General features: G+C 41.7%; 2 protein-coding genes across 5 annotated transcripts in view; both read left to right on the forward strand.

The window, feature by feature from the left end:
* rnf213b (ring finger protein 213b) overlaps window positions 1–6768 on the forward strand; it is a 36579-nt gene extending 29811 nt beyond the window's left edge. Inside the window, exons 56-65 of the mRNA XM_008437512.2 lie at window positions 894–1142; window positions 1934–2069; window positions 2158–2238; window positions 2966–3149; window positions 3309–3510; window positions 3593–3670; window positions 3875–4072; window positions 5059–5148; window positions 5796–5974; window positions 6474–6768. Of these exons, the coding sequence (XP_008435734.2) occupies window positions 894–1142; window positions 1934–2069; window positions 2158–2238; window positions 2966–3149; window positions 3309–3510; window positions 3593–3670; window positions 3875–4072; window positions 5059–5148; window positions 5796–5974; window positions 6474–6612 (1536 nt within the window). The 3' untranslated portion in view covers window positions 6613–6768. The remainder of the gene's footprint in view (window positions 1–893; window positions 1143–1933; window positions 2070–2157; window positions 2239–2965; window positions 3150–3308; window positions 3511–3592; window positions 3671–3874; window positions 4073–5058; window positions 5149–5795; window positions 5975–6473) is intronic.
* A 156-nt stretch (window positions 6769–6924) lies between these two features.
* Window positions 6925–25106, forward strand: cep131 (centrosomal protein 131). 4 transcript variants are annotated; one of them, XR_014085009.1, is made up of 29 exons: window positions 6925–7118; window positions 10250–10446; window positions 10528–10622; window positions 12242–12353; window positions 12504–12631; window positions 14010–14114; window positions 14212–14391; window positions 14477–14594; window positions 14672–14791; window positions 15487–15682; window positions 15824–15918; window positions 16134–16326; window positions 16412–16497; window positions 16593–16772; window positions 16860–17045; window positions 17679–17816; window positions 17939–18064; window positions 18149–18265; window positions 18447–18476; window positions 18795–18897; window positions 19207–19408; window positions 19634–19741; window positions 20140–20257; window positions 20342–20416; window positions 20502–20644; window positions 21308–21682; window positions 22649–22709; window positions 23335–23611; window positions 23700–25106. XR_014085009.1 is itself a non-coding variant. In XM_008437513.3 (28 exons), exons 2-28 carry the CDS (start codon window positions 10261–10263, stop codon window positions 23404–23406), a joined length of 3648 nt encoding a protein of 1215 aa, XP_008435735.1. In that variant the 5' UTR covers window positions 6925–7118; window positions 10250–10260; the 3' UTR covers window positions 23407–25106. The 4 variants fall into 4 exon arrangements, 3 of the variants coding, with proteins under 3 accessions (XP_008435735.1, XP_081456536.1, XP_008435737.1); XM_008437513.3 differs by having other exon boundaries at window positions 23335–25106; XM_081600410.1 differs by having other exon boundaries at window positions 6925–7109; window positions 23335–25106.
* The last annotated feature ends 106 nt before the right edge of the window (window positions 25107–25212 follow it).

Genomic DNA, 25212 nt, shown 5'->3' on the forward strand with positions numbered 1-25212 from the left:
AAATGGCTCTTTCTGCAGATTTTATATTTAACCACTTACGCTTATTTTTTGCAATACTAGAAATACATAAAACATACAAACACACAATAATTAAATTATATTTTTAAATAAGAAAATATAAATGTTACTGCTTAGCGTGCAATAACAGAGCATTCATTTAGTGAACATTGGTAGCAAATGATAAATCTGCAGCTAAATTAAATTTTCCTAACATTAACATATGAAATGCCCTTTTGGCTCAACATCAGAACAGTGTAGGGCTAATCCTTTTTTATTTTTTAGATTAACCAGTTAATAACTGGATAGCAAAAGGTTCTTAATATGAGATTTTTACTTGAACCAGATGAAGCTCAAACTCGGCTACTTGATGAGATTTGGACAGAAATTATTTATAGACAGAATGTTTTTTTAATCTTGAAAGCAAAATGTTTATATTTTTGTGGAACTTTGGCTTTAATTACTGCTCTGAATGTTTTGTTCTTTTTGCATTTTTTTTGTCTTTTTACTCCATTTATGAAATAATCAATTCCCAAATTAGTTGACGATTATTTCAGTAATTCATTAATCACAATTAATTTCTTTAATTGTTGCAGCCCTATAGAGTAAACATAAAAAATTTTCTATTTCCAAACTTTTATTTGCTGCAGTTTTCTGTAAATTGTTTCATCCACACATGAACCAATCTGTCCATTTGTCCCTTTAACGTCTCTGGTTCTTGCTGTTCCCATATTCAAATTTTCACCAACACAAGAAGTCTTTTCATTTTTGTAAAGGTGTGTCTAAAAGAATACCGAAAACTCTGGAAACTTGTCTCTGAAAGCGTTTTCATGTTTTAAACTCTGAGACGTTTCTGACGACGAGTGATGGAAAGCCTTTCTTCCTTCCTGCTTCAGGACCTGCAGAGGAATCTTGGGGAAGCCCAGGAGAGAATCGGCTCAGATGATGGACTCTCTGGAAGCCCCCTGATGACGCTGCTGTTTTCCGATCCTGGGAGGATGCTGTCCCTGCCCTCTAACTGCCCGACGGATCGCTCGTCCTTCTGGACTCTGCGTGAGATGATGACGGTGGAGCGCTTCTCTCAGTTGGTGGGAGAGATGTCAGGACACAACTCTTTGTCGCTGCTCAGCTTGTTCATGAAGAAGGTACCGAGTGCTTCGCTGGCGGATTGACACCACGTTGTCATCATTTGTTTTTATAGGGACAGACCTGACAAATATCACCCCCCAAAATTTTTACTTTTAGCTTCTTTTTTGTGTTAATGAACTGATTCTAGTGGTGATGTAACACATTTATTAACCCATTTGGATTGGAGTTTTAATGTCCTTATAGGGTAAAGTACCCAAGTAAAATTGTCTCTCTTTGTCTTCAAATTAAACCAAATTAGTGTTAATGTTTGTGGAGAAAAAAAAGCGCATTTTTGCTTTGATTATTTTAAAGATATTAATCAATGTTTCCAGAGGTCATCAAAGGTCAGCCAGCCAGTCAAAATCAAATAAAATATGGTGTCAGTCAAACTGAGCTACGTTAGTAATGTTTTGTGCAGCAAAACAATTGATTGTGCAGATATAGTTTTTAAGATTTAAAAAAAAAAAATAGAATTCCTGCAGACACCAGAGATCAACTTGTCCAACTAGCACACACATTAACAAAATCAAACAAAACTGATACAAATATTTCTTTCCTATGTTTGTGCACAATTGATCGACACAAAATAATTTTTTTGTAAATGTGGACTGGATGCTTGACATTTGATGAACACTGGAAACATTTATTGATATCTTTAAAATGATAACGGCACAAATTAAAGAAATCGTTTGAGGTAGAAGAAGGTGGAGAGGGTGGAGGAAATACATTTACATTTTTGGTATTTATTCAACCCTTTTTGAAGCTCAAGCAGACTGTGTGTGCGTGTGTGTGTGTGTGTGCTTCTCAGGTTCACTGTGTGCGGCAGCTCCATCACCTGCCTGAACTGGCTGCTCTTCAGTCGGACCTTCTGAGGGTGTTTCCTCTGATGTCAGCGAGCTCGGCTTCTCAGACCGTCTCGCAGGCGCTGCAGCGAATCCCTGCAGGTAAAGCAGCATTTCCTCTTTGACTGAGCAGCTGCAGCAAAATGCAGGAATGCATGCGCAAACAGCCTTCTCTCATCATCCTCCTCAGGGTTCCAGAAGGTGCTGGCTGAGAGGGTGAACAAATTCATCGACATGTGGAACCTGCTCAGAGCCGAGGTGGCAAATAACTGTAAGGGTCCAGCCGTTTACATTTCAGTCTGCAGACTTTAGCTGCAGGCTGCTAAATTATCCGGATAATTAAATTAATCTTTATATTTCCCTCAAATATAAGGGTTTAATTTAACTGTCTGGTTGTCTTCTTGTGTTTGAGGTAAACATTTCAAGTCTTCAGTGTTTGGTTTTGTAATATTATGGGAATGTCGGGGCTTGACGTATAATCTGCAGCACGATGTGGAAACATGATATGGAAACAAATACACATCGACATGCTTCCAACGTGTTTATCCTTATTTTCCTAAACTACAGCTTAGTGAAAATAGAAAAGGTCTCGAGGACCACTAAGGTGAAGCTAAAAGGTTTACAGATGAGGGCAAACTATGGTCCAGGATTCAGTTTTTAAAATATGTTGAATTTTTTTTCTTTTTACATATTTTGATTTATGTAGAATTCACAGGAATCATGTGACACCAATGGTTTTAGAAGAACTTTACTGTGTTTTGTTTGTTTTCTTGGTAAGAAGTTTACAGTTTATTGTTAAAAAAGCAACACTTCTTCTCTCATTTTGTTCTCTGATTTAAAAAAAAATAATTTGTGACAATCTGCATGATTTAAATGTGTCACTTATTTTATTTTCTGTATAGAAAAACCTGATGAACATTATTTGATAAACAATACCAAAAACAATGCTGGCGTTTCTGCATTTGCCGACTCGTTTGTGTTTGTATCTGTGCGTTTAGCTGCAGATTTGGGGGCGGACGTAAATCTTTGTGAGAAGGAGCTGACGGTCGAGAGCTCCAGTGAGTATCTGAGGCCAAGCCGACGTGGCCCTGGTTCATGTCTCCAAACTCTGGTTGACTTCCTGTTGGAGACTCACAACGGCCTGGTGAGGGAGGACAGGAGAGTGAGCGGCCAGGAGGACAGGTCAGTTCTGCACTGACAGCAGCCTGAGGTCAAAACATTTGGACACTCCTGCTCTACGTGAAGGAACGACTCTAGGAAGTTTATTTTATTCATGTAGATTTTAGATTCATCCATAACCTCTGAAACGCTGTTTTCCTGCCTGTCCTATCACCTTCACAGTGACTACAGCGTTCCGCTAGAAAGGATATCTGAGACCCAGCTGACTCTGTGCCACCCTGAGCGAGAGCTGCTGCCGCTCGTTTTAGCAAACTGCAACTACACTTTGCAGAAAGGCGGGCAGACGGACAGCAGCTACAACCTGCAGGTCATCCAAACCCAGCTGGCTCGCCGCTTCCTGGCTGGAAAACCGCTCATCCAGGCAGTAAATACTGTATATAGCCTTAATGCAAATTGCAAAACAGTGAACTTGCTGCTAATCTGCATATTTTCTTTCTCTGAATCAGGACACTTCCAGGTACCTTAACAGAAGTTTGCAGGATTTCTCTGTGGTTCTGACTGAAGTGAGAGGGAAGATTCATCAGGTAATTTTTTTTTTTCACCGACTCATTTTTTTTTTACAGTGTTGGTCTTTTTTCTTTTTCCTGGAACTGAGTAATGCCAGCTGCAGAATGTTTTCAGTAGATTTCCTTGATGGATTCCTGCGAGTCCAGACTGTCGGAGGTCGGAGAGCAGCACATCTGCTGCTCTCCTCTGGTCTGCTCATTGCCTCCGTGTTTCTGTCACAGGAAGCCCTGAAGGGCTCGGTGAGCAGCGCCACAACAACTGTCCTGCGCTCGTACACTGACGTTTGTGATGCCGTGTTCGTGGTTGAGATCGGCCTTCGCTTCCTGGGAAAGGCAGGTGGAGATCCAGAGGGTCAGCTGCTGTCTTACCTCACAGACTCCCTGAAGATGGGTCCGCAGATCTCCAACCCTGTCGCCAAGGTGTGAACCGTCTACAGGTATCTCTGTGGCAGCAGAGATATCAGATTTATACTTACTGAAGTTCTCCTGCACTAAATGCTGCAAATATTGTTCTGAAAATGAATCCTGTAAAAATGCATTTGACAACTTTGTCTTTAGGTCTTTGTAATACGTAGCCAATAAAATAAACAGCTCGTATTGTACAAAACCCATTCTCAAAATTTAAAATATGTTCTCGAAATTTTTAGAAAGTGTGGAGGATACTTGTTTATATTTGTGCACAAGCATTTTCAGTTTATACTTAAAACTGATCATAAAATCACCTGTAAATAAGCACTTAAAAAATACAATTTCCCATACTACACTCTATAGGAGATGTCCCATTCAAAAACACTAGGACTTAAAATAAACAAGTAGTTAGACCTAAAAGTATTCATATTCCTGAATATTTAGATATAAAACTAAGAAGTTTGTTTCTGATTGGGAATGAGACAAGCGTCTCTCAAAAGATAATGATGAAGGAGTTTCACCTAATTAAACAATAATTTATCTTAATTAGAATTACTTTAAATAAAAATGGGATGTCAATGATTATTTATGCACGTCATAATGATTAATGAAATAATCTATATTAATCAGAACAATTAAAACTTTCTATTGATTACCTATTAGCTTTTTGAATGTTTCCGCTGTTTTAATGTTGAGCTTTAAGTCTTTGTGGTTGGGAGGACTCTTCGCCATCACCCTTATCTTTAGGTCCCTCCACAGATTCTCAATCTAATTTCTCCAAAACGTTATTACTTCTAGTCAGAAGAAAAATGTTTGAAAAATTGAAATATTGCTTAATTCTTCCAAAAATTGTGGACTTGCCTATAGATTGAGAGGGAGATGTTTTAGTTCCTTACTGCTTTATTGCTGGCTGCAGTCTTGACATTCTGCTGTTATATCTGAACAAAATTCACATTTCTGATTAATTTTAAAGCTTTGCGGGCATCTTTCTCCTTCAGGGTCTCGGGGAAAGCAAACTGAAGCACAGCATCTTCACCTGGCAGCTTCTCAGTTCTTGGAAATCGGAGCTCATGCTCAGCAGGAAGCAGGTAAGTCTGAAAAACTCCAGGAAGCTTCAGTTCGAATGCAAGTTTTTTTTTGTTTTTATTAGTTTGTAAATTTTGTGTGAAAAATTTACAGCTTTTGTGGTAAAAATGTAGGATTAAAAAGTAATTTGCATAAGTAATTTGAAAGCTTCAAGGTTCAGACATAAAACTAAACAGATCTAAAGATATTCAAGAAAAGAAACTCTGTCACTGTAGAAAGAGAAATTGTTTTTATCTGTACTTTTGTGAAACTAATTAAGCAGCCTCATGAAGTTTACTTATTTCTTTAATTCAAATTTTAATGACTGCAGTGTTCTTATTGTTATTACTATTATTTTAGAAGTTTTTTTTATTTTATAATTTACATTTACAAAAAAATAGTATATGCTTCATTATAAAACGGTACTTTTAAAAATAATGGATGGGCCATTATTTGTCTTGATATATTTATATCTCTCTCATAGACTTAAAGATTGTAAGCTAAGCCTGTGAGAGGGTTTCATCTATAAAAATCTTTTTCACAAAAACAATTTGAAAAACCTTGTGTAGTTTTGTGGAAGCACCTGAACGTTTTACTTCTGACTCCAGACGGATCCAAACCACAGAACAAGGTTTTGGGTTGTAACGACTTTTCTGAATGCTGGTTCCAGGACCCGTTTCACAAACTGCCTCCAGAGTTCCAGCAGAAGCTTTCGGAGGAGGAGAGAAGAAGGATGAAAGCTTTCTTTACTGTCACAGATGTTGAAACTTTCGCTTTGGAGCTGCATGAAATCCTGCTGCTGAAGACGAGCAATGCCGTGCCTGAAGAGCGTTACCAGCCTCAGTGGGAGTAAGATAAAGCGATTAACATTTCTTCTTCTTCTGTGAAATGTAATTTACAACGTGTATGTGTGTTTGGTTTTGGGAGGAGGTTGCCACCAAGTCATAAAATCATCCCTAAAGAATTTAAAGTTATGATTTTGGTTTACCAGATTTGGGAGGAATTTTTTCAGGAAGTGTGCCTATTGTCAGTTAAAGATTACCACCAGGATCTAAAGGAATCTGGTGAATCCTGACGGCTTTAATCAGAGCAACGTGTGGCAGTCTTAACTGGCACTCTCCCAGTCCCTCAGGGATTTGGAGCCTTTTGACTTCCAGGATCAGAGCGTGACCCCTCCAGGCAGCCATCTGTCAGCAGAAAGAAGCTTAAGTTGTACCCCCTCTACCACCGCTCACTCTTGTTAAAGCAGCAGCTGTGCCAGGGCTCAAAAGGGAATGCATGGGGTGAAAACAATACATCCAGAGCTGACAGTTGTTTTCTCCATCTTCCCCCTCCCTGCTGTTTGCAGCATCAAGTGCATCTTAGAGACCCATTTGGAGCAGAAAAACCTTCCACCTCTGCAGGGACTAGAGGATTTACCAGAGGACATCCTGCTGGGGAAAGGAGCTGATGTATGGAGAGCTGCTGTGAAGTTTAAAAGGAGATAGAAAACCTGGAATGAGATATATTTATTTGTTTTAAATAAGGGGACCTGATTATGACTACATTTTCCTTTCCATTGTGTATATATTGCAGCCTATTTTAATTATTTTTTATCTCTTAATTATGTCCTACAAAGTCAGTTAATAAAATTATGAATAAAACTTTGTCTCGTGATTATTTGCAAATGCTCAGTTTGAGAAAGCGTTGGTTTAAAAGTCAACCAAACCGTTGAGGAAGACACGCCCCCTATATTCCGTATATTATGCTGACACTTCCCTGCGACCAATCAGATGAAAGAACTCGCAAACGATGTTTCCATGTCCACCAATGACAGACGGCGGGGGGTGGGGATTTATCCGTGTTGTTACCACAGAGATGATGATACGCGTTTTTTGCCCCACACTTCACGGAGGACTTTCGCTGTTTATCGGAGGATTGTTTTGGAAATAAAAGCCACGTCCGTGGGAGCATACTGCAGATTATCCACCATGACGCCATCCCGGTCCGTGAAGTGAGTTTTTCCTCCAGAGAAACTGGTTTGTTTGGCTTTACGGCCGTTAAAGGAACAGTTAGCTTGAAACGCTCCCACCAGACTTCATTTAAAAAACACCGTTTTTAGTACTTTTCTAATGAGACATGTTTGCGCTGTTATCATTTTAACTGAATCTCGAATTACGAAATCACAAATTTTACCAGTGATTTAAATATTATCTTAACCTTACGGAGCATGTATCCTTTTGTGGTAATATTTAAATTTGGGTTATGTTAACTTGCAAGTGTTGCGTGTAATTCTGTGTTTGATTCAGAGGTAGGCCAAGCAAAAAAGGAAATGAGGCAGGTGCTTAGGGTCTCCCTGAAACGTTGTTACAGAAGTCGGATGCAGTTAAATATATTTTTATTCAGTACTAATTATACAAAACCTATATTAAAGGTATATTTATATACCTTTAATATATATTGGGTATATTTGCAGCATTTTCAGGACTTGTCCATCTTCCACCATAAAGCTACAGCCTTTTAAGTAGTCCTAAAGCTTATGAAAAGTTAAAACATATAGTCGCAGAAAGTATTTTTCTTTTTTGTTAAGATATTACCAGGGAACATTAAAAAATCTTTGATAAATGATCTGCTTTATTAGTGGTTAAATAAATGTGAAGTTTTTAATTTTTGGTAGTCTCTTTATTCAACCTGAAAGTAATGTTTGTTACTGTGTAGAATATACTAAATCCAGCTGAGAAACAAAATGACATTTCATTATTTGTTGATAGCAGACAGTATGGTTGAAGTCTGAAATTGAAATTAGACATAGTCAGATTTCTGATGACAAATGTTATGTAGGTATTGGATAACATAAATTTAAAGACTTATGCTTTAGAAGTGCAGTTCTTAAAATCTCCTGATCAAATCAAATACGTGTTTTTGTTGGAGCAAAACATTAATGACATTTTTATTTTTGCTGTTAACATGAATGAAAATTATAGCTGAATAGTGTAAGTATATTTACCAACAGGAATTATTGAAACTGCTTCCTGTGATACTAGGTAAAAACCTGGTTTTGAGGAGACATTGCTGCCAGAAAGCAATGCATAGCTTTCTGGCAGCAATGTATTGCTATGTATTGCTATGTTTAGAGCAATACATAGCAGCAGACTAAAGGAGCATTCTGTTACATAATTTCGTTTTTTTCCTCAGCCAGTATTATTATTTGACCTCTAGAAACAAGAACGGAAATTTTCTTAAAGTGTTATTACATAGATGATGTCAAGTGGCTAATGTGATTAAAATAATATACTTTATGCTCACTTTATTATATCGTGTGCTGACTTTTTTGTTTGTTTGTTTTGCACTAAATATGACATAATATAAATGTTTGAATACTAAATATAAAATAGACGTTAGCTGAGCTATGGCGACTGATGGGCAGCAAAATGTATTGTCATTTAAAATCTTGGAGGCTTTCAAAGCATCTTAAACATGCTTTTAATTTTAGGACCTCTTTTCACAGCAGCTTGCAGACTTGTAGTATGTAGACATGTAGTTAATCTGCAACAGTATTAACTAAATGTTTCTTTACCAAAAACTGTTCCTGTTGCCGACTGGGTCAAAGTTTGTAGTTAAGAACTACCAAAAAGTAGCTTTTTAGTAAGCATTATTGACCTTCAGTGGTAGTACACCATAAATACCTTAAGTTATTTAGGTCACAAATCAGATTGTAGATTTATAGCTGACGCAGTAAACTATTTGAAAACGTAACCAAAGGATTCCACGTTCTTCCAGTGACTGGGAATTTAGTGAGTGGATTTGTTGTTGGGTGTTGCGGGGGGACCAACAGGTTGCTGTTCTTCTGCGGTTCAACTCTCTGAGTCCTCTTGTAAACGACATGTTGAACTGACTTCATCAAACAAGCTGTTAAAATTTAACTCTGAATATTATTTCAGTGCAAGTCAGCAGCAGCAGCAGAAATAGATGATTCTGCAATTATTGGGTGTTTCAGAGATGGACTAGAGACTAGAGTTCTCGTCTTGAATGTCAACAATAAAAAATAAAAAAAAAACATACCTTCAGCATCCTCTTCGCAATATAACTCTGAAGATATTTAGTTAGAATTATTTAAAAATATATCCTAATGACCCTTTGGAATTTAAAAAGTATTATTCGCTTGAACTAAAACTGAATTGATGAAGCAGTTTGCAAACATTTCATGTTGCTAGATTTATTGTGTAGTTCTGAGAATTATACCAGTGTAACAGCAGAAAGTCACCTAAACTAGTTAAACTCAAGTTATTTATTAAGACTTTTCTACTGAGCAATTTATTCACCCAAACAAATTAGTTCATAAATATTATGTTTTTTATTGATTTATGAAGGTTACGGACTAGAATCCAGATGGTCATACGACCTGGCGCAGAAGAATAAAGAGTCTCTAGTGATGAAAAGGTGTGCCACTACAGTCACCTTCCTCAGTAGATATTCAACACCTACAAGCTCAGATTAGATGGTACTTAATACACCTGGTTGATAAGGAAACAGTTTCCCACCTGCTGTCATTAGTGCTCATATTTTTGTGTTGATGCAGCAGGATTCCCTCTAATCACAACAACAAAAAAGTATTTGGGAAGAGAATTGTAACGAAAACCACCTTCATGATTCTTTTATGAAGTCATCTGGTCTCTCCGCCATTTTAAAAAGACTTAGGAAAAACGAGGAAGTGGTTTGTAGCTAAGATACAAAATGTTTCTAAAATAGTAGCGCCTTGAAATTCAAGTAAAGCTTTTGTAATTTATTTTTCCAAAGTGGCATATTAACCGTTTCCTTGACAACCCCATGCTAATATTTACTGTTTATTCGTGGTGACAACATTTGGTGCCACTAAATTTTAATCTTAGAGGTCTGAACTAACTAAAGCCGGACAGAAACTTAAATTCTTGCTCCAACGTAGAAACTCAGCCGAAACTCTTCTGACTGTTCCGAAGTTTATCTTTTTTAAGATTTAAGTTCAGGTAGAAAAGTAGTAAATGTTAAAATGTCACAACTTTTGAACATTACATTTAACTACTGGTAATCTGCTTGATATGTAGTGTCAATATCTCTATTGTTTATTATTTAACGCCCTCCAAAATGCCTGTCTGCAATGTTTTCCAGGTTTTAGAAGCATGCATGCGACACGCAGCCCCTCGTTTGTCCCGCCGTCTTCTTCTGGAGATGCTGTGGACCTCAGCCTGTTGGGCTCCCGGCTCTCCGTATCCAAACGGCCCAGCAGCGTGTCTCCAGGGAAGCACTTCTCTCGGTCGGTGTCGGTGTCTATGGCCGCTGACGGCAGAGGGAAGCGCAACACGCTGGTGGGCTTCTGCTAAGAACAGTTTGTTTTTGTTGTTATCGACTCCTCCTGGCCATTCCCAACAAAGCTTCTCTACCCGCAGAGCGACACCAACTCCGGGAGCTGCCGTTCCATCAAGAACCTACGGCGATCCAACAGCACCACTCAGGTCAACCAGCAGGCCAATCTTAGTTTAAGGTGAAGACACACACACACACGTTCTGGATATTTCTCCGAGTCAAACCAGTTTTTTGTCATTGACACAGTGACGTGTGATCACAACAGCATGTGCTGATTCATGTCTGCAGAGCCTCAGGCTGAAATCCTTTCGAAATCAAATATTTGATGGTGTTAACTTAGAAATATTTTCAAGGAATTTAGCAATATTTGCACTTGTGTATGATGTTAAAAGTAAAGTTTTGTTACTCGCAAAGTTGGTCGCTATGACTTGAGATTGAATAAGGCTGAGGGAGCAGAGTCATAAAATTAAGAAATGCCGCCCCCTGCAGGTGGGAGTTGGCATCAGTTAAGCCTGTTTGGCTTGACCAGGTTTGTGGAAAATTTGCAGTGGACTCAAAATTATGCATTAATGTGAAAAATACAGGGATTTGTTGATTTTTGCAGGAATGTACACAATTGCTGGAGGGACTGATTGATGTAATTTGGCATCTGGAGTGTTAAGGGCCACATAAAAAGCTGTGGCGGGCCGGATTTAGCCCCTGGACCTTGAGTTTTGATACATGTGCTCTAAAGCAACAAATCGCAAAATTTGAAGGAATCGCTTTGTGTAAATGTCAGGAGAGATTTTGGACTTTGCAGGTAACACAAACAGTCTGTGCGCTGTGATTGTGTCAGACCCTCAGCTCTGTTGTGGAGTTTTTTAGACTGAAGCCTGAGCGACAGCTGGCAGCCCTGAAACTTTGTTGTTTCGGACAATAGGAGTTGTGCTCCTAAGTTATAGCGTGGGGAGAAGTCGGGCGTTTGCTGCTGGGGTCTTGGAGGGTTTCCGGGCCTTCTTTGTTCCGTGTTAGAGAGGGGGGGAGGGCCAGGACTTCTCGGGTCAGGTTACCCCCTCTGCCAGAAGCTGGTAAAAAGAGAAGAGTGTGTTCATGTTCACATTCTATTGTCTGGCAGCTGCCATCAGCCTCCTCCTCGCTCTCTCTTCAGCTGGAGGAGGGGGCTTTAAATGTAGAAACTCTGAAAATACCCCCCCCAGAGTCCATGGAGTCTCTTTAGGCTCTCGGCGGGTCACTCAGCGCCCCCCTCCCCGCTGCATCTATCCCTTATCGTCGAGCACAAACTGGAGGAATGTGCTGCCTGAATAGTGGAGTCAGATAGCTTTTCACTTGGCCAGCTGGCTGCGCCCCCCCGCCTCCTCCCGAAGACCCATGAATTCAGTTAAGACAGATTCAGCCAGACTAGGGGGTCGCCCCGCATCTGCTCATCGTGGCCCGAGAGGCTCCAGGTCCTCAGGACCGACATATGGACACATTTACTTGGAATCCATCACAGAGTTTCTCCCGAACAAGACAGTCAGCTGCAGCACACTAAATTCCAGAAGAACAGAATGGGAGGGATCCCTTTTATCCAGCTGCCATGACGACAATTAATCAGAAAAAGCTGCTACGATCCGCGCTGTCAGAAAATCTGCAGACGAGCTGCAGCGGCTCAGACAAAACCGAAACCCGCGTTGGCCTAAAGCTGCCGTGTCATCCTCTTTAAGGAGTCGCTGAGATTAAATTACATTTGTTCAGCTTCTGGAATAAACGTGTTTGGTGTGTGTGTGTGTGTGTTTTCTCTTTTTTTTTTTTTTTCAGTCAGGAGCAGAGTGGGGACTACCTGACTCTGTTCGACAGCGGCTCCAATGGCCGAAAGAAACTGGCGAGCCTCAGTAAAACCTCCCCAGAGAGAACCACATGGAACATCCTGGTATTTACAATCAAACACACGTTGACGGGTCTCGCGTTGCCCAGTCAGTTCCGCCTCCGTGAACAAAACCAGTTTATGGTGTCAAAATAAAAGATGTCGCCGACTGTTTTCCAGCTATGAAACGCAAACAAAATGTTCTGCCATTTAAAGGACGATCAGCCCAGAATCTTCCCGCCGCATGCGAGCTCCCGCAGCACCGGCAGCATGGACTCTCCAACCAGCCTGAAGAAAAAAGAGTCTGGGATCCCTCTGGCTGCCACCTTCACCGCAAACAACAGGTGGGGGGCAACACACACAGGAGCACACACACACACACTGCAGCTTGGGTATCTTACTGGCAGTGCTTGGCTGTGAATCTCGGGCTTCTTCTCATGTTTCATAACTGCTGATCACGGCACCCGATAGCGCTGCCTTTAGGAGTGTGCTCCCACACAATCGCACAGTTTAAAAAAAAAATAAAAACTTGTTAGTTAAATTTTTACAGTCAAAACAAACAAGCAACTTTTTTTTATCCCAACTCAAGAGTTGACAGAAGAAGAGAAAAAGCAAACAGTCTCATGCAGCCGTTTCAGCATCAGAACAGTTTCAATTCAGCAAAGACTACAGAACACTTGTGACATTCATAAAAAAAAATTTTTTTTAAAACTAAAAAGAGGCACAAATTGTCTTTGCTTGTGGCTTTTTTTTTTCTCTCTCTTCTGTATTTTTCTTATTTTATTTATCTACTATTATTTATTTATTTATTTATTTATTTATTTATTTATTTATTTATTTATTTATTTATCTTTCTTTTTGTTGCAGCTTGATGGGGATAGTTAGGGGAAGGTAGAGGGTACAAGGGGGAAGGGTAGAAAAAAAGAAAAAAAAAAAACATGTCATGTTTGCTCTGTCCCTGTGGTCAATGCCCTGTTGTTGGATGTTTTAAATAAAATAAAATAAAAAATAAAAAAAAGAGGCACAAATTGGTTCGCCTTTCTGTTAATACTTCGTATAGCTCTTCTTTATTCACTAGTACAGAAGAAGATGTCTTCTCTAACACTTGACAAAGACGAAGCCAATAGAGGGATCTCCGTTTTCCTGCTCTCATCTCCTTTAGCTCTCCCACTTTTCTCCAAGGTTTGTCAGAAGACCGAGATTCCTGTGGAAGATGTCTGATTTCATGTCTCGTCAGTAAATTCTTTGCTGGTTTGGATCATCGTCTCGGTTGGACATTCACTGGAGCTTTTTTCTTGGAATGTGTATCAAAGTTATTTGTTGTTAGTTGATGCCTATATAAATGGACCCAGCTGTATTAAAATAAAATAAAAAAAAGTAAAAATCTTTATGAGGGGGAGTTAAACTTCCAACAGGGTTTACCCAGCTGCAGAGGGAAAGGCTCTCAAACAACCAGTTTGCATCTTTGCACTTGTCAGTGGTTGTTATGGAGACTTGGTGAGTTTGTCTCTCTTGTCGTCCTGCTCTCTGCTTGTCAAGGCAAAATCCTTTGTCCTTGTTTGCCCTTGTAGTCGGTGGCTAACGTAAATGAATCGTGTTTATGCCGCGATGAAACAAAGTCCTGGATTGCAGTTTATCAGTGGACGAAGTGGAAGTATTTTAAAATAATATTCCTTGAATTCTATCTAAATTTTGCTGTTTTTTTTATTTTTATTTTTTCAGGAGCAACAAAGGAGCCGTGGGCAACTCGGTCACCACCATTTTACACAACAACTACTCTGAGAAGCCTCTCACACCGAAGAGCTCAAACCAGAAGCCCTCCTTCAAGTACGTCTCAGTTCTGCTTTCGTGGAAACGAAGCATGTGGCTTTCAGATTTCTCTTGACTTACAGATGCTTTTTTTTTTCCTCTCTCTTTCTGTCAGCAACATCCTAAAGGCGACGGCGAACGACGAGGTGCAGCTAGAGAGCGGCTCTGTCACAAAGTCTCAGAAGAACTTCTCTTCCTCGTCCTCCACCTCCAACAACAGATCTCCGGTGTCTGCTCAGCGCTGCAGCCCGGTCCCGCCGCGGAGGAGGGAAGTCACAGAGCAGGAGGCGGAAAGGTCGGTCCCCTCTGTGGGAACGTTTTTCCTGCCGGTGGAAGTGATGACATGCGGCTCACAGCTTTTATGTGTTGTCTGCATGAAGGTTTATCCAGCAGGTGAACCAGGCCGCGGTCACTATCCAGCGCTGGTACAGACACCTCAGCAGGAGGAAGCACAGCCACCAGGCGGCCCTTGAACAAATCCTCACCAATAAAAGAAAGGTCTGTAATAATCTTTCTGTGGTCTTAGCGGTGGTTCCCTTCTCGATGCATTAAAGCACTTTTTTTTTTATCTGCAGGAGTGGGAGGAGAAGAGAGAAGAGGATGATCATCTGCAGCAGCAGCAGCACAGGAGAGGTGAAGAAAGGAAGCGGATTCGTGAGGAGAAAGCTCGACTCGCCCGTCTCGCTGCCATTCAGGTGCAAACCTTTACTGCGCCGATTCACTTCGGCTGATTTCAAAGTGATAAAATTCTTCAGTTGAGGGGGAGTTTTTCACAGAACCTTGAGCGTTTTATGAGACAGACTAACAAAAAGTAGCACATAATGTGAGGTGGGAAAAAAAAGAATTATTACTACATTGTATAAAAATGCATCGTCGTTTGTGGTTGTTACATGACAGAATGTGAAAAAAAATTCCGTCGTGTTTTTTTTCCAATAAAAATTTTTTTTCAATCTTTTCTTTTTTCAATCTTACAGTTTGGCAGTTATCCACAATTATCACTAATATGACAAATTTGAAGAACTTTCTTGTTTTAAAATTATTGCTGTGCCATTTTGCCAAATATGCTGCAAAAAACTCAAAATGCTACCAAGTATTTTTGGTCAAGTTTCTAGTGAAAATATCTTAGTAAGCTTGAAATGACTTGCAAGTAACTTTTCAGCAAAATATGGAAACTTGTTTTAAGTCAACATATCTGCATTAGAAACTAGACTAAAAGTTCTTGGTAAGAAATATTTTGCGTTTTTGCGGCGTGCTTGTGTAGATCACTGACATTAAATAGACACGCCTAGATAACACGTGCTTAATTACAAGTATTTCTTAAGTATTGAATTTGATCAAGGAATTACAGTTACAACCCCATCTTTTGTCTCCCTCTGGTGGCGCGCTGCAGGAGCTGCAGCAGAAAAGAGCGCAGCGAACCTCAGAGGTGCAGCAAGCAGCAGAGTCCGAGCTGGAACACCTGCGGCAAACGGGGGCTGTGGGACGAAAGAAGCTGCCCAAGATTGCCGTTGCCAACAAAGGCCCGACCTCACCGAACAACAACAGTTCCCCGATGTCGCCCACCGACACCAAGACTAAGAACACAGGTCTGTAGGTCCTGGCTGTCACTCCTTGTGTTTTCAAATAATTTGTCCTTATTTAGGCAAAGAATATTTGGGGAAATTGTTCCCCAAATACCTACATATCTTATCGTATTAAAATGGTTGGTTGGTGATGTGTTTCAACAGACTCCAATTTAAACATCCCAGCTGATTTTGGAGAGCTGAGCTTCAGAGCCATTTCTCCAGCTTTGTCCAGTAACAAAGGGTCACAATGCTCTCAGGTGAGTTTTTTTTTTCCCTTCCATCTTCTTTCCTCATAAACCGTCTGGACCTCCAGGTCTTTCATTGTTCCATCCTGAGTGGGAAAACTCAGCGCAGATAATAAGGATAATTCATCTCGCTCTGCTTCAACTGAAAACATCTGATGTCGTTTGACGTTTAGCCCATCGTCTGAGTAATGTTTTTGTTTTTGTCTCCCTCTGGTGGTGTCTTGCAGGAGCTGCAGCAGAAACCAGCACACCGGGCAGCAGAGGAACAGACATCCGAAGTGGAGCTTGAATACCAGAGGAAAGCTGGAGCAGGAGGACGGAAGAAGCTTCTCAGGATCCCACCAACCAACAACAGTCTAGCCCCACTGAGCAGCAACAACAATCCAAAGTCTCCCACAGACAACAAAACCAAGAACACAGGTGTGACCTGTCGGTTAACGTCAGCGTCTTCATCAGAGCGCGTTTGGTTTCAGAGGTTTGAAACTGGCTTTGTTTGTTTCTCCAGACTTTAATCTAAATGTCGTAAATGACGGCGCGGATCTCGGGTTCAGAGCAGTTTCCCCCGTTTGCTCACATCACAGCAGTTCCCAGGTAAGGAATGGGAAATTTCCGGTTTGGTATTTTCCTGTAGTTTTTCCATCCGGTAACATTCCCGAGCTTGTCCGGTACGTGTGTGTGTGCCGCAGGACCTCCTGCAGAGGTCAGTGAGTGTGGAGGACCAGCGTCAGGGAGCTCCGTCCAGCCGACCTCAGTCCAAAACCACCCTGAATGAGCTGCTGGACACCCTGAAGCTGTTGGAGGAGGAGCCGGAGAAACTACCAGAGCCGAGGCGTTATCAGAAGGAGAAGTACGCCTGGATAGATGAGGTCAGCGTTGCTTTTTTCAATCCATCGTTTTTTACTGAAACTGTAACAAATCGAAGCAACCCAGCTCACATCTGAACCTCATCTAAGGACGGCGACTCTCTGACCACGGACAACCTGGAGCGCCACGGCCAGCTGAGTCAGCATCCCGTGCTGCCAGATGGGGGTGCTCTGCTCTCTGAGGCCAAGCTGCAGAGCATCATGAGCTTCCTGGATGAGATGGAGAAGTCGGAGCAGGAGCGGCCACGCTCGGTCACTTCTGGGTCGCATAGAGAGGTGGAAAATTATTTGTTTTCAGATTTTTTTAAATTTCTTCAGGTTATTTAGCTAGTAGAGATAATTATAAATTTGTGGCTGCTTTCCGGTAGGATTTAACCTGCCAATATTTTCTTTGGACAATTCCAGTTTCTCACAATGAGAACAGCAGTACGCTTTCTATGTGTAATGGAAGTCTCTGCAAAAACAGGATTACACCATTTTAAAAGCAGGACTAAATGGTTTGGTATTTTTAAATTGTGTTCAGTGTTTTATACTAGTGATTAAGTGGGGCTTCTTAGATTTATATATTTACTTTTACTCTTTGATTTCATGAAGGTTTCATGTTCCAGGCTCCATGAAGGATGCAATTTGAAATCTCAAAAGCATAAAACAAGAGAAACTTTGATTCAGTTCAAGTTTATTTCATCGAGCGGAGCGCGGTGAACAATGCTACACGATAAAAACAAAGCATCTGTAATTTACAAACCTAGTTGGACATTTCTAATATTTTGAGCCTTCCTGTTATCTACTGAAGGTATTTCGCTCCCTCTCTCATCTTGAATAAACTCTAGACATGTTTCACTATGAAACCAATTTCCTATTAAATAGCTTCCTACATTAGCATGCTTCCTGATTTGCTGTTGTTCGCAGGCCGTCTTGTCTGAGGAGGAGCTGGTTGGCATCGATCACGTGTCGGCCACCGCTGCTGAAGTCAGCAGCTCCATGATGAGGATCAAACTGGAGCTGGAGGAAAAGAAACGCACCGTCAACATGCTGCAGGCTGCATTGGTGGGGAAGCCGACAAAGCGCGACATTTTTTTCTACTCCTGCTCGATTACATGCTTACATCTTCGGGTGTGTTTCTTTTGGTTTGTTTTTTTGTTTGTTTTTTGTTTTTTTTACCACTGCAGGCTCAGCAGAGGGAGCTGACAGCAAGACACGTGAAGGAGACGGAGAAAGAGCTGAGCAGAAACTTCCAGCTGCAGAAGGAACAATATGAAGCCACCATCCAGAGACACCTGACCTTCATAGACCAGGTGAGCGCCGAACTTAAAAAAAAAAAACACTTGACTTCTGCTGTCTGTTTACGGTTTGAGATGAGGTTTTCTGTCTGTCCTTAGCTGATCAATGATAAAAAAGCTCTGAGTGAGCGCTGTGAAGGCGTGGTGGCCGAGCTGAAGCACGTGGACCAGAAGTACACCAAGAAGATTGCACACATGCAGCAGCAGCACGAAATGGTGAGTGAGACTCTTGTTTTCACTGCAAGCCGTCCTGTCTGCGCTCTGCCTCTTCCGCTGACTGTAACCTGCTTCCTTGTGGTTCTGCTTCTGTCTAAGTCTCTCCTCTTATCCCTTGTGCCTTTCGTCTCTTCCCTTCTCCTCTTTCTTGTGGGTTTACCTGTTCTTTTTCACCTCGTAGGTGTGGCAAATTCTTGGCCCCTTGTGTGAGGTAACAGGATTTTCTTCTCTGAATCTGTGGCACTTTTGACTTTTTTTGTTTTTTTGTTGTTTTTTTCATTCGTTTCTCATGTCATCAATATGTCTGACATCACTTCCCATGGACAGTCTGTCTGCATGTGAGTCCTCTGAGTGACTTCTTAAAATTAATCACATTTATGCCTCGCAGTTCATTTTCTTTTTGCTATCGTTTCCTCTCGGATACATCACTTCCTCTCTGTGTTTTACTAACATCACTCCTGCCTTCGTGTCTTCATTAGATTCAGATTTTATTTCTCTGGTTAGTTACTCCGACCCCTCGTTTCTGCAGGAAATTAAAAAGCTAAAGGACCTTATGAGCGCCACAGAGAAGATCCGCAGAGAGAAATGGATCGATGAGAAAACCAAGAAGATCAAAGAGATCACAATCAAAGGTAGAGTCGATTAAAAAGGAAACCAGAGATTATAGGTTTCATGTTAAGCGTTCTTCAAAACAAATAACCGTTTCGCCTAAAGTCAATAATCCCTTAAACATTGTTTACAATAATTTAGCCAGTGGTTATGAAATAGAAGTAAGAGAAGCACAAACCATTTGTATCCAGAATCAAACTGTTTTCATTTTTTCTTTCTTCTTGGCCATTTGTTGTTTCTTGCTGCCAATGAGTTTCATCAGGTGTGGAGTAAATATCAGGAATTTCTATTGACCGTAAACCTTTCTCTTCTTCTTCTTCGTCCTTTGTCAGGACTGGAGCCGGAGGTCCAGAAGCTCATCTCAAAGCACAAACAGGAGCTGAAGAAGCTGCGGGCGTTGCACGAAGCGGAGCTGCTGCAGGCCGACGAGCGAGCGGCTCAGAGATACGTGCGGCAGAGTGAGGAGCTGCGGCAGCAGCTGGAGACGGAGAAGGAGGAGCAGTGTCAGAGGGAGAGGGAGCTGGCCAAGCAGAGGTGAGCGACGTCATCGCATCACAGGATCCTTTTGGTAAACTGTTTAGTGAAATGTCTCACTGAAAAATGGGCGCGGCTGTCACTGGCTCTCAACGCACCACATAGTTTTCCTTTCTTTCCCTTCGTTAATGGTGGTTTGTAATTGAAGTGAAAGTTTGTTATTGAAGTGAAAGTTTGGCAGATTGTTTCACGCCGGACTGACTCTGTGATTAAATCTGATGTCAGGTATGAGAAGCAGCTGCAGGAGGAGGAGCTGTCTCTGCAGCAGCAGAGGAGGCGGCTCTACAAGGAAGTAGCCGATGAGAAGGAAAGGCTGGTCGAGCTGGGCACCAGGTGAGGCCGCAGGTCGTCCACAGCAGCGTAACAGGCCAAAGGAGCGTAGACTAAAAGTCTACACTGTAAAAACACTAAATCTTACCAAGTATTTTTGATCTAGTTTCCAGTGCAAATATCTTAGGACATTTGAAATAAGACAAAGTTAACTTGCAAGTAACTTTTCAGCAAGACATAGGAGCTAGTTGCAAGTCAATAATTCCTTAATATTTATTTTAAAAAGCACTAGTTTGCTGCAGCCTAACTTATCTCACTTTTATGTCAAATTAAAGTCTTAAAGATATTTAAAGTCACTGTAAATACATAGGAATATGTGACACATTTGGGGTTGTTTCAGTTCTTGAATCTGTTCCCGAAGAGACTCTCCTTCTCTAAGCTGTGTCTGCGGTTGGCTGCAGGCAGCGAGGCGAGCTGGAGGAGCTGCGGCGGCAGCTGGAGGAGAACAGCTCGCTGGCCGGTCGAGCCCTCAGAGAGGAGATGGATAAGAGCCGGGAGGAGCAGGAGAGGAGGCACCAGGTGAGGACGGAGGGAGGCCGGTTCTCATCTGCACCGCGAAGTCTGAGGAGCGCGGACTCTCACGTGGGGCGTTTTGTGTTTCAGATGGAGATGAAGATACTGCAGGAACGTTTGGATGTTGAGAAGCAGACATGGGAAGAAAACTACAAGAAGAAAGAGGTGAACGTCTGCAAATGTTTAATCTGATATCGTTTTATCCCGTCTGATCCGAGGATAAAACTGTGCTTCTCCTGTGTCTCCGCAGGAAGCCTGGATGCTGAGCCGTGAGCGCGAGCTGAAGGAAGAGCTGCGGCGAGAACGAGACAAAGAGATCGAGATTGCCATCTGGACGCTGGAGGAGGAGACGAGCAAGGACAAGGAGGAGTGTGAGCGGGCTGCAGACAACAAGTGTGTGATGAGGACCTGTTACAAAATCTTTTTACTTTTGCATTTTATAAGTGATTTCTTACAGTTAAACTAAAAGCATCCAGATATTTTAGCATGTGCTTCATAAAGACATAATCTTACTGAGGTTTAGTTTGTCTTTCTGCTCCTAAGGAGCCAAATCAATTCAGTTAAAGCTTCTAATATTGAAGTTTTAGCATGGCAGGATAAAGACCCGGCGAGGCTTTTCTATCCTATAATTGCGTTTTGCAAATTGACTTTACAACCTGAAAAAAAAACATCTTTTCAAACTTTTTTTCCTAGAATTGTCTTATATAAACATACAAAGGTTCAACCTAGCATTTTGCCTCTTTTGTTGTTGTTTTTTTTACACATTTATACAGCCCATTTTACATATTAGACTTAAAATATATATTCATAGTGTTTAATTCTGAATCTTGCCCAAGTCTTCTGGAAACTACAAATGTAAGAAATCAAAAACAAAGACAAACATCAGAAATATGTTTCCCTCAAATAAACTGCAACTCCATGAAGAAAAGCTAAAATGCTTACAATAAAACTAACAAGAATAAACAGGAAATAAAAAATAAAAAAAACAATAACAAAGAAATAAACTGAGAAGATAGTCACCTGAATCATCATCCTTTTAACGCCGTCTCCTTACAGGATAAGGCGCCTGAAGGAGAAGTACGACGCCGAGCTGAGGGAGCTGGAGGGCTCAGAGCGGGCCGCCGTGGAGAAGCAGCAGGAGGCGAGGAAGCAGCAGGTGGAGGCGCAGGGAGAGCTGATCCGACTGCAGGCCGCGCTCAGACAGATGGAGCAGGAGGTCCAAGACGTCACGCAGACCAGAGACAAGCTGGCCGAGGAGCGCCGCAGCCTGGCCGAAGTGATACGGCAGGAGTTCGCAGACCGCCTGGTGATGACGGAGGAAGAGAATCGCAGGCTGAAAGTGGAGGTGTCAGAGGTCAGAGCGAGGCTGCGGTTGGAGCTGGAGAGGATCACCCGCGAGAAGGAGGAGGAGCTGGCCGAAGTCCACCAACGGTGAGATGATGACATTATTATTATTATTATTATTATTATTATTAACATTGATATTTAATTTAGTCGTGACAGTGCATTATAATTAAAAGTTTGCTCAATGGCTGTTTTTAATTTTGTTTCCCTAGAGAGATGCTAGAGTTGTCCTAAAAACTGAATACAAAAATCAAAACTTGCAACAAGTTTAAAAAAAAAAAAAATCACCTTTAAAAGTATAGATGGCTCTGAAAATAATAAAACTACATGTCGCAGTGCTAACATGATCCAAGTTTGACATCATACAGAAAGTTTCCATGTCGACCCTGTTTCAGCTGTAAAAATGAAAGTTTGTTTTTCACCCCAAGCTCTGCAGAATCCATCTGCAGGGTGGGGCATGTTGAACTGACACCCACTGTGTTTTTATGACAATAAAGACCAGAGGGTTTCTGCTTTCAATGTGTTTTCAAACCCACAGGCGAAATTTGTCCATAAACATGCACTTTTTCCTATTTTGAGCAGATAAACTGGGCTGCATGCAGTGACCAGCAGAGGGCAGTGTACTCTGCTCTATAAAGAAACATACTGTATATAATGCTGAGAATAGTTTTGGGAAATAATTTATTAAAATGTTGTTACACAATTAAAAACGATAAGAATCGGTTCATGCTGTGTTTATAACAAAAATTAAATATCTACTTCCTATTCTGACGTCTCAGCAGCGACATGCTGGTTCTCTGGTTCATTCGGTTTGAAAGTGAAGCAGCTCAGTTATCGATGCCAGGTCCCGACTAGATGAACTAAATGTCTGTTTTAGAGCAAACTCAAACCAGACACAATGCGTCTTATAAGCTGATTTCAATAAAGATTTGAATATTTAGTTATGAAAAGTAGAAAAATGTGTGGCTCTTGTGGGGCTTTTTTCTCTCTTTTTTTTTTTTTTCCCCCAGAGAAGTTTTGCTTATTTTTAACCTTCCTGTCTTGGTTCCCTAGGGTAAAGTCAGCCATCTTGAAGAAGGAAGAAACTGTGAATAATCTCCGTAAGCAGTATGAGGTGAGGTGCAGTGTGCGGTACAGTTCTTTTTGGACCTTGGCTGGTTTTTAAACGCGTCCTGAGTGACTTCCTGTCATGAGTTTCCAGTTTCCTGCTCTGCATCCATGAAAACACACCAAACGGCTCCCCACATCACGTTTACTAAACGCACTTTCTAATCCTCAGTCTGTTTGATAGGCAATTTAAAAAAAGAAACTAAAGTTGTAAAAAAACAAATGTTGACTATTGTTAATTTTTGCTGTTGATTCATAAAAGAATGCTCTAGTTTCTGCTTTTTTTTCTTCCTTTTTTCTTCCTTTTAAGCTTAAAAAAAAAAAAACTTAGTATAACAATCTGATTCATTTATCAGGACGTTTTGTCACAACTTTTGGTGACTCGTGTTTGACTGATGACTTTCAGGCCCGTCAGAACAGATCTGCAGCTTTAACTTCCTCTGCTGTTGCAGGAATGAACAGAGCTGTAGGTTTTATGAGAAACCATTTTTTTTTCTTTGAGAAACTGGATTAGCAGGAAAACATTTCTTGACAATTTGTACTCTGTTTACAAAGGTATGCTGTCTGAGGCATTGCTGCGCTAACTCATGGTTCGTGTTCAGCAGCTCTTGACTCGTCCTCTGCTCTGATAGGCTGCTGTGAAGAGGGCGGACCACCTGGAGGCTCTGTGGGAGCAGCAGAGGAAGCATCTGTTGGAGAAGTGACTGACAGGAGCGTCTGGTCCATCCCCACCCCCTTTCAGCTGGTGGAGGTATTTTCTACCTGCAAGACTGAACCTGTGGAAGGCTTAAAATGTGACCTACCTCATTGTGAAAAAAAAAAACAAAAAAAAGAAGGCAACATATCCTGGATTTCACTGTAATCGCCCTCTTCACCCCCCCTGGTGTTGTTTTGGATTTGCCTTCAATGGTCTGCCACAGACCAGGTGGCTCTAGATCAAAGCGCCGCACACGGACTTCCCTCACGGACTCTTTTCTGTCGTTACGGCGTTCCTGAGCAGGAATGTTCACGTTCCCTACGGGGACGGACCAGAGGAGACTTCCAGATTGTTCCCGGAGCCTGCTGGTGTGCAGCCGGACCCAGCAGGGGGCCGTTCCCGTCGGCGTCACGTCGAGCATGAGCTCTACGCCTGAAATGAGTGGAGTAATCACAGACTCGTGTTTTTAATCGTCATTTCACCACCCCCACCCCCACCCCCACCCCGACTGCTAATTACAGAACTTTAACCAAGTGGGCCCCCGGTGCAGCTCTGCTTTGGGTTTAACGAAACTGAGGCTGGTTGCAGACTGAAACGAGAGAAGGATGCAGGACGTTAGTAAAGAGAGCAATGAGACGTTTGGGCAAGAACCAGTGGGGAAGAATGTCTGAGGTCGGATGATTGCAGAGCGGTTCTGAGTGTTTCTGAACATGGAAAAGTGGAAGACAAGGAACTGGTGAGAGGGGGGGATGTGGGGAAGAAGGAATGCCAGAGAGAATGTGTAGAGGATTAGGGAAGCAGAGCTGCGACAGGGCAGGGTGGGTCGGTTGGATCTGAGACGGAGCAGCACATGTTGATCCTGAGGCTCCACAAAGGAACAGAACCGGCTCCACGCCTCGCTGGGAATCGGTTTGAATTATTGAACCATTTCTTTCCTCGCAGGAAATGTGCGTTGATTCGATTTCAGTAGGTGAATCCTATTGTTTAGGTCCAACAGTATGTGTGAGAGAGAGAAATAACAACCCGGCGGGAAAGTCCAAAATTCTCTAAACCACAATATTTATTCATTGTTTTACTGTTATTTATTGCTGCACTCGTACTGCGGTGTTGCTGCTCCACAGAATCACCTTGTTAAACGCGTCAAATGATAGTTTTTTTTTTTGTTTTGTTTTTATTTTTCTGAAAATGTTTAACTGCAGAGTCTTTCAAATTGTGCCATTTTGTAAAAGTTTATTCAGATTTTAATTATAGGGAACTTGATGGAACAACATTATGCGACATATTTTGCCATTGTAGAACACAGGCTGGGTCTGCATCAGTGGATCGGACGGCTGACCGTTTCACCTGGTCGCCTCCAGAGACCTGCTGGTTCGAAGCAGCTCTGCTCCAGTAGGGAAGCAGAGTGGGCAGACGTTTCTCACACCCTCTGAGTGTGACTGGTTCACCACCACTCCTCCCGTTGTTCCAGCCAAGTTGTCCCAATTTAGTCCAATTTGGTCGATTTGTTTTCCTTCCTTCGATGTCCTCTACATCTGTAAACATTTCTGGCCGAACGTAGATTTCCTGAATGTTTTAATTACCCTCCCTCCCAATTCTTCTTTTGGTCTTTTTTCACAGTGGTTGATTTAAAGAAAACAAAACTGTGACTTGAACGATGACTGATCTGTCTGCAGAAAGAGAATAAAAAGCAAACCGTTTGCAATCGCAGTTTGTTCCTCGTCTCTGTTCACTTCGGGAAACAATTCTTTGCTCGTCTCATTTTGTCCCCCCCCACCCCGTTCCTCCGAGCGTCCCTCCCAGTCCATAAATCACG

This window comes from Poecilia reticulata, chromosome 19 (assembly GCF_904066995.2).
Source record: "Poecilia reticulata chromosome 19, P_reticulata-male-v2, whole genome shotgun sequence".
Taxonomy (NCBI): Eukaryota; Metazoa; Chordata; class Actinopteri; order Cyprinodontiformes; family Poeciliidae; genus Poecilia; species Poecilia reticulata.